General features: G+C 41.3%; 1 protein-coding gene across 2 annotated transcripts in view; it reads right to left on the bottom strand.

Moving 5' to 3' along the window:
- Nucleotides 1–1693: 1693 nt before the first annotated feature.
- The window catches only part of ZNF516 (zinc finger protein 516), a 101978-nt gene continuing 87721 nt past the window's right edge, over nucleotides 1694–15950 (bottom strand). For both annotated transcript variants that reach the window (XM_035550558.2, XM_035550559.2), the window contains exons 4-6: nucleotides 12523–12627; nucleotides 11547–11614; nucleotides 1694–4712 (exon numbers count right to left, since the gene is read on the bottom strand). In XM_035550558.2, the coding sequence (XP_035406451.1) occupies nucleotides 4653–4712; nucleotides 11547–11614; nucleotides 12523–12627 (233 nt within the window). In that variant the 3' untranslated portion in view covers nucleotides 1694–4652. The remainder of the gene's footprint in view (nucleotides 4713–11546; nucleotides 11615–12522; nucleotides 12628–15950) is intronic.

Below are 15950 nucleotides of genomic sequence, written 5' to 3'. Positions count from 1 at the left end.
CATGCTCATGCTCTCGATCCCTTACCCCAAGCTAAAACCAAATGATCTAGTTTTGTGCCTGCTTCCTACCCCCAACATGTCATCCTTTCCTATCCCTCTCAGTAGAAGTGCCCCTCATTTTGACTAGTAATAGGTGATCATTTTGGAAACAATACTCATTTAGAACACCATAACTACACAAACAATTTTGTTTGCTTGGTTTTTCTCCCATCTATGCTTTGCCCTTTGCCTCCAGCTAAAGGCAACTTCAGGGGAGGATTAGGGTTGGGTTTTAATTCCTCTTTCTCCCCTCCCCCCCCCCCCAAAAAAAAAAAGTAGCACAAATGAAGATCAAGAAAAGAAATTTAGATGTCACTATAGATAAAATTGTAACAATTACAGCCTACCTCAAGACAGCTAAGGTTGTCAACAGATGGTTAAAATGCTTCTCAAGAATGCCAGCATACCCACAGCCCCACAGAAAGCAGCTAACAGAGGAGTACACCTACGCTTTCAATGATTTTTCAATTGTTTTATGCCCTAGCTGTTCCAGAAACAATCATAATTTATAATTAATGAAAAACTAAAGTTGAAGGAATTTTTTATGTATATTAACATATTCTGTTTCCTTTTAGTTTCTCTCTAAACATCGGGATCAAGTACACGCTTGTTTACCTCCATGATCCCAGTGAATCCACTAAAGCTTTGCATCAGAGCATTGGGTTGCACTGAAATATGTGACTGTCGGACACAGCAAAAGAGAATGGAGAAAGCATGAGGGGAAAAAGACTTTGTACAACTCAGTGCTTTGCATGAAACTGCTGGCTTAAAGTTCTGGCTTGCAGAGTGAGCGGGAAATTTGATTTGACATGAAATGCAACCTTTCCTCCTTTTAACCCAACATACTTTATATAGCAGGAAACTAATAAAGAAGTTACCTCTTGCTTCGTTACAGGTCTTCTACCGTGGACTGATTGTTGAAGCAGAAATCCCAAAATGTGCCAATGAATTCTAGCAATCCTGTTGGAGCTGCTGAGGTATACTCTAAGTAGCTTAACACAGGAATACAGCAAGGGAAGAGAACAAAAAAAAACCCTACCAGCTTGGTCATGAACCCATTAAGTATGAAACCAGGCAAACAGGAGGATGCATTCCCATTAGAAGGACATGATTTCATACACAGTGGCTCAAAATGTCATGCATACTCTGAAGTGTCGAGCATGCCAAACAGACATGCGCTCCAAGACACACAGCACCAGGAGACGGCAACGTGTTTAGAGATCATCCTGAACCCGCATGATGTCAAAGCGTGGAAATCACTCAAGTAACAGATTTTCAACCGACAGTTAATAGCAGAAGAGTTTTTTTTTGCACAAATGGAAGATGCTATCTTCCCGAGGATGATTTTCTTAACTAGCTGTTTGCATGTAAGCAGTCTTCTAGAGTATGGGGGTGGCAATTTATGCTTAGTCTTTTCACTAAGTGCTTTAAGTGGTTTTCAAATACAAAACTAAAACTGTTTTGGCTCATCCGTTTTCCATTTTGCACTATGTAATGATTTATTCATAATATTTTTGACAGAAAGAACTTCAGGAATGCAAACAGAATTATCACAATGCGGTAGCTGATTATCTCCACAGAAGAAGTTTCTCCAAGTTTGACTTTCAGATAGCGCAGGTCATATGGGATAGAAAAAGATTATTGCGAAGAGGTCTTTCTTCTGCACTTTAGCTATAATGAAATATACAAAACCAGAAAGAGAGTGAGAGAAAGTGAGAGAGAGAGATGGCAGATACACTGAGAATCTACAGTGTAGATAATCAAACCCTTTATTGTCTAAGTTACATTAGACTTGCAACACCATAAAAACCTGTTAAGAAGAAGAAACAGTAGATTGGTAGAGGTAGTAGAAAGTCCCTGTAACAGTCATAAAAGGGCTTTTACAGGAGTGTGTCATGCCAAAAAACTTATCACGTTGTTTAAAGGAGCTGATCAAAGCCCATTGACTAAATAAATAAGGAACACAACTCAATTTAAATACTAAAGCCTAACTAAAATAACAAATCAATACAATACAACAATAAAGAAGAAAAAAGAAATCATGGGATTCATTTCTGAAAACAGATGGTCTTTAAGGTTGGCTTTCTCCCACCCACTCTTATTTCTTGCTTAATTAAGTGAAAATCTCATTTCTGTGCTATACACAGCATATAATTATTTAAACTGATTTCCCCTACTGTTGTTCTTCGTGTAGCTAAATTATGATTGTAAACTTTGCTGATTAGTACCCTGGTAATGGCAGTGACAGCACTAGCTTCTCTGTCAGATATTTGGAAGAAAAGCTCCAGAAAGAAGCTTTTGGCTCTAAATATTAACTAAGATCTTCTGTATCAGCTCAAAAAAAAATATTGAAAAAAATGAAAGAAAAATTACAAATGTACACTACACTTTCGTGCCATTTTGGGTACACAAGAGTTTTTAATAACTAAAACACAAACAAATAGGCTAAGCAACTAGCTTTGTGCATTCCTGAACTCTCACTCATGAAGAATATGATTCAGAAAAGCAACAAAAAAAACAAAAACAAACAAAAAAAAGAAAGCTAGTGCAAACCCAAAATGATAATCATTAAGCAACACAGCAAAATATTTCTTTTTTTTTTTTTTTTTTTGGTGTACAATGGAATGTGTCTATGCGACCTCCCTCGAAATAACTTCACAGAACAGTTAATTGCAGTCACTTTTAAGCATTTGCACAGACATTCCTAACTACACCAAGACTTACAGAGAACTCTGGTATACATCTGGTGTAATAGTATAAGGAAAAACTAGTTAAAAAATACATAAGAAAGTTAATTTGCATTGTTGCAAGTGTTGCAAAGTAACAAAAACTGTCAAGTAATTAAAAACAAGTAACAAGTAGTATCCAGAACCAATTACTGACTAGATTGTTTTAAAAAAGACCCCCCCAACCAGAACTGTTAGAACAGAAAGATCAAGCTTTTTTTTGTTTTGTTTTTTAAACAAATCTTTGTGTCAGAAGCCCTACAAAAACAGCACTATTCCATTATTGTATTAAGTAAACTGTTGCTCTCACCTGTATTAAAGGTTAGCATCATTTCTGTACATGTAAAATTATTGCTTTTTTGAAAAATATATTTAGCATGCTAGTTTTTTTTTTTTAATCCATTTCCTGCCTTTACAAAATGTTACAATTAAAAAAAAAGAAAAAAACTAGTAAAGCTTTTGCAAAAATTTTCACAGAACATTTTCTTTCAAGGCAGCAGTAACTTTTGATAATGCATAAAATTATATGTGCAAAATCTGAAACTCTCAGAAATATTACCATCACACATAGTGTCACAGCAATAAGAAAAGAAAATATTTATATCTGTGGAATACATTTTTAATTGCTTACACTGCATGGTTTAACAACCTGTTATGTGCCACAACCCCACCTTGAAAACTTGCAGTTAAAGAGTTACTGTAGAAGAGGTATATAAAGCTTTTTTTTTCTTTTTTTTCCTAACACCACCAGTGATCACCAAGTACAAGACATGACACATTATATGAACATTAACCTGCCACCACAAAAGAAGGTATTCATCTTCTCGAAGAGTCACCAGGCCCAGGGAGGACCAGTAGCTGGCCTGCTGGACAAAACGCAGGAGCCTACGGTGCCTTCATCAGGGCCAAGGTACTCCATGCCACCTTCTCCGTTAGAAACATACAGATCAGTGGCGTTAGACAGCTGAGCGCTTGTTGTTTTTTTTTAATTTTTATTTTTTTAACATGAAGACTTCCTTTGTGATCAGGTCGAAGAAAGTAGCCCTGTTACAAAAAAGGTCCTGAGAGTAAAACACAGAAGCCTGTTTTTCTTAGTGTTCAACTAGCTTTTCATTTCCAAAGCAGAATAGAAGCTTTTCTGTGGAAGTGTTTCAATTTCCATATTCACATACTATTAATGGTGCACAGTCAAGAACAAGAGCACTAGAAATGCAAGTGGTCCCCAAACTGTAATGAAACAAACCATTGCAGAGTGACGGTCTTTCTCTTTAGTTCCTTTAATCCTTCATCAAGCATTGCTTTCTCAGCACCGAATGCCACCTTTTCCCTGCACCCCCCCTTCTTCCTCTCTCTCTCTCTCTCTCTCTTTTTTAATTTGCTTTTCAGCATGACAGGCAGTGGCAGTTTCATTAATTAATACTTCTCCAGCCCTCAAATCCACTGCTGTTTTTCAAATGTATCAAATAGTCATTGTGAGCATCAGGGAGGTTTTTGTTACAGTGCTTAACTTCTTCATGCTGTCCAAATCACATAAAGTTTAATTTTTCCAGTGTCTCAAACTTCTCTTGATTAATATAGATGCCTTGTGCTGCCACAGTGCTTGCCAACTCCGCTGTTTATTATAAAGGAAATAAGGAACCATGGGACTGATTAGTACGTCAATTTATATATATCTCGCGGAGCATCTTCATTTATTTTAAAATGATTAACAGCGCGGCGGCACCCCCCTCCTAGCGGAGCGCAGCGCCGTTCCCAATCCCACACGGTGGTGACAAGCAAGGGGATGCTTCGCAGGGATGCTCCACTGCCGGCATCGCGGGGGGCTGCCCCACAGGGCAGGGGCTGCAGTCGAAGGGCAGCCAGGGCGCGGGCTCCTCCGCCGGGGCTCTAGGTTCCCTTCCGGAGAGGCAGCGTGTGGGCGACGTCAGCGCTGGTGTGGTCTCTCCCCTGTAAGAAGGAGAGAGGGAAAAGCTCATTCTCACCTCCTCGCCTTATCCTCTCGCGCCTGCGTCGCTGCTCCCGCTCGAAATGCGTCCAGCGAGCCCTTCTGGCGCTCGTTACCTCGAATTAGCATCACGCGTGTTCGCTTGTTTGGGCCCCTGCAAGGTCTCTGACGGACCAGAAGAGCAAGTGATAGCGTCTGATGGAGCAATGCAGAAACAGTTAAGGACATGGAGGGAAGGAGGCCTCCAAAATGAGGAATTTTGTGCTAGCCAAGAGGGATTCAGAGCTAGACCAGAGTTTCAAAAGGGCTGAAGTTGGAGGTCAGAGAGGCCACTCGGTGAAGGAAAACTGAATTCTTGTGCAGGTCTGTCAAAAGCTAAGAAGGCTTTTTCTTCCCCTTGTCATCTTCCTTTTAGGTTTTTTAGCCAATTTTCATGAATAATTACCACGTGGAAAAAATAGAAGGGATATTCTGAAAATCAAGTGAAATTAAAGATAACATCATGAATAAGTGGGAGCCTGCAGCTCCTGAGAAAAGCTTTAAAATGACATTTAGAACATCACTGTCGGAACAATGCAGTTTACAATCCTGATCCTAAAACAACATGGCAAGATTAATCTTACATAAATGCATTATCCTTAAGCTAAAGTCTTGATGAAGTGAAACAGACCATTTTAAATTAATGCAACATAAAATACGGCACCCATGTAAAATCCAAGCAAGTTTCAAGCTGTGCCTATGGCAGCCCTAGAAATAGCTAAAGAAAGCCCAGCTCTGGTTGACATAATGTATTAAGTGCATCTCTTTTGTTAATAGATTTAGAAAGCTCCTAATTAAACCTGGACCGAGATTCATGACATTTACCAGTCAAAGTTTGGTTTAAGTCGGAAAGATTTGCAACAAAATTAAAGAAAAAAAAAGCTGCTGTACAGACCGCAGTATATTTGAAATGTAGGAAACAGTAACTGAATGAGAGATGTGATAAAACTTCCCTAGTTGGATGCTGAATTTCCTGCAGTAAACTAAGAAAGATGCTTTACATTTTTGCACGGCTACATCATGCCTGAGAGACAGAACCACAGTTCCGAGAGGAGGCATTCATCATTAAAACATCTCGTATCGAACCAGCTCCCCGTACACGGGGGAGCACGGCAGGCTTCCTCCCAGCCGGGGGAGGAGAAGAGGGGAGGGCGGGCGTCTCGCCCCAGTTTCCCTGGGTAAGAACCAAAAAAAGGCAGTAATTCAGGGTGCTTCTTTGGGACAGCTATCCGGTGGGGTGCCAGCAGTGGCTGCTTGCCCTGTGGGTCCAGGCACCACCCGCCCACAGACCATGCAGCATCAGGGGCATGTGAAAGGGAAGATTTTTCTTCTTTCCACCCAACAGGGATCCACAGAGGGGGAGAGGGCTGGGGATGTTCCCCCGTTGGCCACTTTAGCATCGGAGAACTCCTCCTCCTCCACAGGGAGGCAGGTTTTCCTGCAGTGGCACTAGTGAGAGGGAGAGCTGAAGTCTACAGAGCTTGGTTGAAATGCAGCGTTAGCAAATGCGAGTGTGTGGTTTCTGCCTGGAGAATACCAGCGAAAGGAGGACAAAGAAAGCCTCCCAGAAATGGCCTCCCCATAGCGGAGGAGGCTGCAGGTGGGTGGAGGCAAAGGATGTTTCCCTGGGCAGGAGGCTTTGTGTCTGCAAAAGCACACCCAGTGGCTCACCCTATAGGCACCCAAGGAAGTAGAAGGTTCCTCCCCATTTCACCCATTCACAGTAGGGCCAAGGGCGGGTTTTCCAGCAAATCAAACACTACCCCTAAGCCTTTGGTTTTGTGATATGCTTGCATGCACATCAGTTTTTGAACCATCTGATACACAGCTGGATTGAATTCTTCCTGAACTGCAAAATTTACCATTTTAAAAAGTAAGCTTTCGTCACTTCCAGAACTTTAGAAGGAAAAAAAAAAAAAAAGAAGAAAAAAAAGCCCTTTTTGTGTAGATGAAACCTATAGCTTCCATGCCAGAAGCTGTTTTAATTTTGAATTCTGGGGCGTTACACCAGTTAACTAGAAAAAGGAAAAATTAGTCTGTGCACATTTTAATATATTGGGGACAGCTGATCACATGACATGCCATTGAAATAAATTGCAATAATCAGTTTGGAGCATGGACACCTTTTCAGTTTGCTGGCAAGGGGAAAATGCGGAGACAAGACCTACAGCTGCTAATCCTGTCTATAATGCTCCGAAACTGATGGATAGCTAACACATGCATATTACTCGGATTCCAGTACAGCAGCCTCCATGATTCCTTGATTGTTTGCATTATAATCTCCATATGTATGAACGAGACAAATTAGGTTGCCATTTATTTGTTCATTATCTATTATTTTGATTAATGGAATTCTTGTTCTCAGAATAACTATTTAAAAATAACATTTGCAATAATGAGGACTGAACTATTAATCATGATCTTTAGAAGAAACTCCACACGGAACTGGGACAAGACATTTCATATGAACAAATGTCATAAATAGGACTTCTAACAGACAGTGCCAAAATTTCAGATCCAAATAAAAACACCAAGCCAATGGTTTAAATAACTTTTTTTTTTTTTCTTTTTTGCTCCTCCCCTTCTCCCTCCAGCTGCTTTACTGTAGGTGGACTATAAACACACTGGAGGTAACATGTCCCCAGCAAAGGGATCCCAGGTCCCTTTGCAACACAGATTTTTTTCTTGATGGGTTCTTCCAGTCATCCACATTCTGACTACTCACATCATTATCTCAAGGTTGAGCACTAAAAGAAATATTTTTAAATAGTCATAGCAGAGAAAGCTAAACCTCATGGACTCCTCAATGAAGGTGTTATGCTCCTGTGATTCAGAATCTGCTGCACACACCTCTTTTCCATGAACAACGTCCAAAAAGTGTAGTGTCTGTAGTTCTTTCACAGAAAAGGAGGGTCATTGCCTTCTGGCACGTGGAAAGCTTCAGCCAGAAATATCCGTGATACCAACGATTCCCTTTTTTTCCCTAGCTGGTAGCTTTCGCTTGATTTTCTATGAGTAAAAGGATGCTTTTCTGCAGAGGGCGACGGTTAGAGTTTTGGGGGTTTTGCTTGCTTCTCTTGAATAAAAAGCAAATCTGTAGAGAGAACTATGGATGTACAGATGTACTAGAGTGTCTTCGGCTCCAGCACTGTAAATATGCTTCACATATATATATAGGCTCTTAATTAGACAGAACTCTTGTTGCTACTCAGTAAATTATGCCTTCGAAAAATCCAATTACTTGTCCTTTAAAATTTTTAGAGCATATTTTTTGACTTGTCACTGATAAATCATATTTTTAAAGTGGGCCACATTTGTATATGCTTTTAAAAATACAACAGGTGATGTTAAATATGAGGCATGTGCATTAGACACTGCCACCAATGCTGTTACCATTTTGCATGAGCAGGCTACAGGTCAATCCTTGTGCCACTGAATGCACTTGGGAATTGCGCTACTGGCTCCAACGTCACAGAATCAGGCAGTTCCTCTGAAACAACCCCAAGCTTTAGGAGACCTTTGCTTCAAGAGCTGCAGCCCCTTTGAGATTCACACTGGTGCAGGGACCCTTCAAAAAGGGAGCCAGCTTTTGTCTTGCTATGTCTAAGCGACTGGAGTGTGCTTCCGGAATTCATGCTTACTAAATCAGGTCTTTGGATGCTGCTTAGTGTATTCCAAATTAAGATACATATTCATAGTGGATAAGCAAGCTTAATTATGGATATATTGGGATATTTAGCATTTATAAGAATATTCAGAATATTCAGTATGTTTAATATGGCAGCATTTCAAGAGAATCTGCATGACTTTGCACAGATTGTATTGACTTGGGGTATATAATAAGCATTTTTTGACCTTTAGACAAAGAAGACTAAGAAATATTCTAGAGTTCAAGAGAAATTCATCTGATGGATTTTTTTAAGCATTCAGGTAGAAGAGAACACAGAAAACAATGTTATGAAAGAAGTATAAACAAAATGTAGGAAACAAGGTATTTATTTCATTGGTGCTAATGCCAAAGCATGAAATGCAGCCTAATGCTATTATCATCAAAATCGTGTGTGTGTGGAATTCTTCACACACTCCTATAGGTGGCCTGCTTTGCAGTACTGCTGCACACCTGCATCTCCTGTTAGCAGTTCATTACCCTGACGTAGGTTTCCTATTTGGACACCTAAATATAGATTTAGCTGGCTCATTTTTGAAAAAGCTTGGCTGCAGACCCTATTTTTAACATGCAGGAATTAAAATTATTCTCTGAGAAAACTGCTATATAATGCAGCACCATTGTAAGCTACTATGCTGGGGAATTTTAAAAGCCCTACATAACCTTCTTTTATAAAGGAAACCTTTAGAGATGATCTTCCATGACTACTGAAGGGAATGGGGGAACTGCGAAATACTAATGTTAATATTTTCACTCTTTAGCAGACTACTTCAGGGAAGATATTTTACCTGTGAGGAGGAAACATTATGTAAAGCGAATCGTTTCCACTTAACATAAAAAAAAAAATCCTTCTAAAGCTACTGTACGTGCTAACTATTGTTTCTTGCTCAGAGCATGTGCATGGCACTTCTGTAACTTGAACTGACTTTACACTGTAAACTCTCAAGAATAGATCTGTCCCCAATTAAAATGAAATGAAGACAGAGTGACAATGTTTAAAGTGGGAAATAGTAACATTTCCAGAGCGCTGCAGGCATTGTTCTTGGTGCGAGAGCTACTCTCTGTGCTTCTAAAGGTCCCTGCAGCTGCAGGTAGAAATGAATGTATTCCCTTGCTAAAACCCAGGGACCGTGCAGGTGGAGGCTTCTGCGGGAGTGCAAAGCCTGCTTGTGATGAGAACAAGGAAAACAGCAGACAACTGAATAATCCTAACTGACACAGACACCGACAAACTGAGACACAGGCTGATACTGAAGAACAAACAAGACAAAAGAAAGGAAGATATCGCCTGGAAAAGCGATCATACTACAGCTTCTGTGGGAGAAATACTGATTGGGAAGAGACAAAACGATTCACGAGCCGAACCTCTACCCAGTATTCTGCTGTATTGAAAGATGCTGTAATTTAATCAAATACTTTGAAGACAGATTGACATGGACTGTTGTCTGCAACAGCAAACTACATTTGCTGTGGAAGAAGTTAGTCAATAAATTGTGGTGTGGCAGTAGTTTACAAAGACAAGATTATGAGTAAATTTATTGTGCAGTAATACAACCCAAATTACAAAAAGAGTCCATCTGAGCTGCCACAGCATTTTTGGGGTAGATATGACCACTTCAGAAGTTTTCGGAAATGTATTTCCAACTTTGACCTTATATTGTCTTTTAGAGGAAAAAAAAAAGGCAAAAACCAACCAACCAACCAAAAAGAAAAACAAAACAGAACACTGCCTTCAGAACTCAATTTCAACTACATATGAGATAAACCGTGAGCATGAAAAGATGAAAGAGCATTTTCAAGGTGCTTAGGTTTATTAAATCTAGATCATTAAAATGATGAGAACCAAAGAATAGTTGAGCTAGTTTGCAGAGCTGCAGTTTTTCTCCCCGGCATATACTTTTCCTAAGATGGATGTCCTTGCACAATTTGGTTAGGTAAACATCAAAGAGGGCATTTTCAACTAGTTCTCCCATTAGAGCAGAATTTTGCTGTTACTGTCCCACAAAACCAAAAAAAACACTACCCAGAACAACATGAAGTGCTACATCATCTTGAAAACTTTATGAGGAGAGTTGCTGGCCACTCCTACAACCTAACCCCAGGTCAGATAATTCCTGTGGCAGAGGATGAACTCCCAGAGTAGCCTCCAGGGCAGAAAGAAGCAAGCACAACAGAGAAGATGCCAAGGGTCTCCACGAGGGGTGCAGCACGTGAACTAAGCAACGTGGTGAGGATGCTTACTGAATAAGTAGAAACAGCTCCTAAACTTCATGAAGGTGGGACTGATATTAAGCTGCGTTCTTTAAGCACAGCAAAAATCATCTGCAATTGCTTAGTAAGATATGGGAGGGCAGTATGTAAAACTTTTATGTAGTAAAAATTATATTAAAAATATGGATGAAAGCAGAAGGAGTGAATGATGCTGGAGGCAGCTCCAAAATGAAAGAAAATTGCCCATGAGAAGATATGCCCTGAAACCCACCTGCCAAGCTTGACCATGGAGTAGCAAGGTCCACCTTCCTAGGTGTGACAGTAGTCTCCAAAGATACAGGCCATATGAAATTTCAGCTTAATGGTTTTCTACATCACAGCTGTGTCACGTATAATTCAGAGTGCTGAGAAGCATTTGTTAAGACAGGAAACACTAGTCTAGAAAGAGGAAAGCGCACTAACTTGCAGAGTCCACAGGAACTGGAAGATGAGCCTTTCAGAGACTAGGTAGTGGATATTATGGTATGAAGACTCTTCAGAAAAATACAGACTAAGCGTTAATTGCACTGCTGCAGCAGAAAACATATTAGTTGTAAAAGCAAACTATTTGTAAGAATTCTTTAAATACCATCTCACTACTACATATCATTGTGCATTAGCATTATCTATCCCACCCACTCCCCAGTAAGTCAGTAACATGTTTAATTAAACACTAACTACCTGGTCTACAATTAACTGACTCTCTATATAACAGACTTTGATAAAATGTTTAAAAAAATTAAGAGCTAAATATCAAGCAACACCATTATTATTTATACATGTTATAAACCAGTCAGTGCTTTACTGATGAGTATCACTGCGCAACTTTTCCCCAGCTACCACATTAAAAACCAAACATCCAATTAATTGTAAAACATACTTGTTTTGGGGCATCTGCGGAGGTGGTGTGAACTTCAGTACCTCGGAGTCCATTAGACTCAAATACCACTGTGGGAACAAGGGGGCTTGTTAACAGATGAACATTCAAGCTTCGTTAGTGTGTGTACATTATTTGAGACCATTACAGATTAACCACGTTCAAAAAAAGACACCAGCTACTAGCCTGTGGCCGGAAAATACCAATTTACCGTAACACTTACTGTAAGAGAGTGTGCTAATGGCAGCCTAGGGCCACTGCCCTTTTTAATTCAGACTTCAGCGCTGAAGAAAGCAATCACTGACAACATTAATTATCAGACTATGTGTAAAGGGACCCTCTTCTTGCATTACTTACCATTTGGCCTCTGTCATTTTGCATCAGACTGGCTTATGTATGCATCATTCACACTTTTCAGAAAGAGCCCGCTAGTCTCACTGTCTCGTGCAATGCTCAGGAGGTAACGACACTGGTGGCTTTCGCCTCCCCCAGTCTCAACAACAGACTGTGCCAGGTTAAAAACGGCTGGTAGGGATTTCTGATTTTAGGACTGACCAACCGGTCTGAGGAAAATCTCGTTTCCTGCAAAAACGGTCCTGTCAACAGCAATGATGAGGCAAAACAAAGCCTTATGTTCTGCTGAAAGGGGTACTTTGATTTCAATTTGTGCTGGTGGCAACAGAATTCATTAGCATATTCATTTCTGAGTACCCTACTCTCTAATTAAAATAAAACATTTGCAAACAGACTTATCTTAAATGCATTGCAATTTTATGGAGTTTGGGTGGGGATCAGGTAAGCAATATCCGGAGAACAAGAGCAATAGTCGTAAAAATAAAAAACCTGTGTATTAGATTTAGGTATTTGAATTACTGAGGTTAACGTGGTACGTGAAACATAATTCTTGGCATTTTGTCAGCCGGATCTGAAAGAAGGCAAGCAGGAAAGGGAGAAAGCAAGAGCAAGTGTGAAAATATACCTGTGTGGGACCTCTGATGAGTCCTGAGGTGACTGGGTTGGTTAAAGCATTTTCCACATTCCCTGCAGACGCAGTCTCCTTGGCGTGTTTGTGTCCTAAGCATCCCTGTAGTTGATAGGGAGGAAGGGAGGGAGAGAGGGAGGAAGGGAGGGGGTGGTGGGGAGAGGAGAGAAGAAAGTTGAGAAGAAAACATTATGCCAGAAGAAAACATCATTAGTATGTCTAATGTGTCATTATGTGAGGCTACCTTCAGGCCCTGGATGACAACTGTCAGCCTTCATCTAGGCACTGGCTGACAGGCCAGGCACACACAGGACTGCAAGAATGCATAAATTACATTGAATTAAAAAATGCTCCCCATGATGTGCCCGCACCAGGACTGGCATGTCAGGTGTGCGCTTTTCAGAGCAGCTGGATCCACTTTTCAGCCATCACCCAGCTTTGTCAAGCAGTACATCAGGCAAATCAAAGTGACTCCAGCGTGGCGGAGACAAGTCACATGGATAATAGGAAGTGAGTAGGACCAGAGCCCGACTGTCCCCCCCGGGCGGCAATACCTCAGAGACAAATGCAGAGTGAGTGGAGCCATCACAAACTGATCAAACCTTTAGCCCCTGCCTACCTGCCTGCCGGTGCTGCTTTGACCCCGGAGCTCGGAGGCACAGACGAAAGACATCTGTGAATGAAAGTGTCATTCCGGACATTTTGAGCTAGTCGCGGCGCAGCAGCCTTCCTCCAGCCCTCGGTAAACATGTTTTCTAGGCCATTAGCATTTGTGGAAAACCGCTCAAACCTCTCCTTTTTCTCCAAAGGTCAGTTTACAGTATCAGACTTAAAGGGCTGGTCTTTGTCTTTTTGCTGCTGATCAAAAAAGACACATTTGACTTTTATTGGGCTTTTTTAAAAAAAATAATATGGCCGAACATCATCTTTTCTATTTTGGTAAAACGCCCTCCTCAGAAGGGAAGAGTTGATGTTTTCATTTGCCACTGGAGTACTTTGGCTTTTAAAGAAATTCTCATGGGGTTGTCAGCGGAAGTGAAGTTTCAGCTTTTCTTTTCTTTTTTTTCCTCCTATTATAGCATTTTAAATGAATAAAATTGTGAACAAAAAAGTGTCATGGAAAAAAAGATATTGAAAATCAAGTGCAGGGTGCCAGAGGGCTCATCCAAAATACAGACTGCTGTACCTCAAAGTGAATGGAAAAGGAGATGGGCTACCACTTCCTCTGCTTGTATGGCACCAAGTGTCCTATGATGATTTTTACCACAATATAGATTGTGAAGAAAAGTCTGGCTACAAAAAAAAAAAAAAAGGGGGGAGGGGGAACAAAACCAAAAACACACCCTAAAATCCTACGGCTGATTTCTCATTTCATAACAGCACCTCCTGCAGATGGCAGCACAGCCTATATTATATAACTGAACATTCATCTCCAACAAGTTCCTGGCACTCAAATACAAGATCATGATTTAGGGCCAAATCCAGATCACACACACACACAAACACACACACAAAATCACATCAGGTTCAATGGGAGCTTCACAGTTAATGAGACGGATTTGCCTCATGAGGTAGCAAAGGTTAAAGCGGATTTCCTGATATGTTACCAACATTTCCCCCTCACCGGCCAGAGCTACAGCTGCAAGCTCGAGACCAAAGCTAAATGAAGTGCAAGGAGGGACCAGAAGCAGCGCTTGCTGGACCACTGCCCCAAGCAGCAGCCTGCAGAGACAGGCTGGGCTCTGCTGCCAGGAGAGCCCAGGAGGCTTGGGCTTCTTGGATGGCTTTCTGCCACCTCTTGGAAGCCCTGAATCCCTCCATACCCCAGGCCTCCTTTCTAGGAAAGATGAGTACACTCTTCTTCAACTCCTTTTTGTGATGCTGTGCTCTCTGGGAAGCAGGAAATGGCTTTTCTGCTACCAAAGACAGCCAGAACCATCCTATCCTGTTGTTTACAACAACACGAACAACCACCACAAGAGCCCAGAGGCCTTCAGGACAGTGAGGCTATTTCCTACTCCGTCCACACATGCTGCACATACGCCCTAGCGAGCACAGCTCACTCAGCATCACAGGACACCACTGCCCCAGCCAAGGAACCTGCACACCTCAACCCCAGCAGGACAGGGGAGATGGGGCAGCCTCAAGCCAGGTCCTAGAGAGACTCGCATTAATGGCAGGCTCTGAACCAAGCCCCAAAGTTGTCACAGCACTCGTCGTAGGCCCAATCTCACGGCCTGCGTGGAAGTGCTGTTCCCAGCCGCATCTTGTGCTTTGAGGAGGGAAGGCTGAGAATCGCTGTGTGTGTAATGCTAAAAGCATACAAATGCGGAGGAGAATGGGTTAGCACTTTCATCCAACCCCTCCCTGGCACTGATGTTATGGCAGTTATTTAAAAAAATAGGTGGAAAAAAGTGGATGGCTTCCAGGTATGTTTGCCGTTGTATTTCTGAAGGAGCGTGTAAGGCTTTTGATTCCTCTGAGCTTTGTGCTATGGGCGTCGCTGTTGCAAGGTAATGCCCCCCTGAGCCATCACGCAGGACACAGGAGGGTGAACAAAAAAGGGTGGATGACTGCAGGTGCTGGCAAATCCAGGTAGCTGGAGATGACCACCTGAATGGGGGCTCCTGTGAAAACAGTATTCAAAGTTGGCCTCAAAGGAGCCCCAGGGAAAGAGCGCATCTGCTGCCATAACCCATCCTTTCCTAATACCACAATTCATGTAAATACCATGAGCAAAACAAATAACTATTATATGTAACAATGAGATTTTCCCTGCGAGCATTTGGGAAGTTTGGGCAGTGCTAAACGAACCTAGCCTAAGTGCATAAAGCTTTGCATTTGCAGCTGCATCACAACAGCACGTACAACTTTCCAAGGGCATGCTGGAATAAACACAAATGTAAAAGGAAGGATCCCAGAAATAAACCCAGCCACTATAAGGGAAGTTAAACCCTGCACAACCATGCACTAAAATATTCTAATATGGTCCAAGATGTGGGTATATTAGCACCAAACACCCAAGTAAAGTTTATCAGGAACATTCAATTGGGAAAAAACGTGACAAATAGCATATCTAAGTGGGATTTCTGGTCGTCGTTTATGTCATGATTGCCCTATTCACATTGCCATATGAAGACTTAATTGTATGATGCATACTGACAGAGGGCTCAGTCTAGGACCATGTGTTATTTCAGACAAGGTTCATTTAGCTTCCTCTATTTGCAGTTGGTAGGATCTTGTTCCTTTTGCCTGCAGCAGCTTTTTATTTTACTGCTATGAAAAACAGCCATCATGCCAATTGGTTCAAAGAACCATCAACAACTTGGAAGTTGTATATAAAATGAAGACAAGCTACACTAAAAAAAAAAAAAAGTTTCAAGTTCTGAAAACTTGATTGCTGTAAAACACTTGGAATGAAAGAA

The sequence above is a fragment of the Cygnus atratus genome, chromosome 2, assembly GCF_013377495.2.
Source record: "Cygnus atratus isolate AKBS03 ecotype Queensland, Australia chromosome 2, CAtr_DNAZoo_HiC_assembly, whole genome shotgun sequence".
NCBI classification, from domain to species: domain Eukaryota; kingdom Metazoa; phylum Chordata; class Aves; order Anseriformes; family Anatidae; genus Cygnus; species Cygnus atratus.
This window is presented reverse-complemented; position numbering and strand designations above follow the sequence as displayed.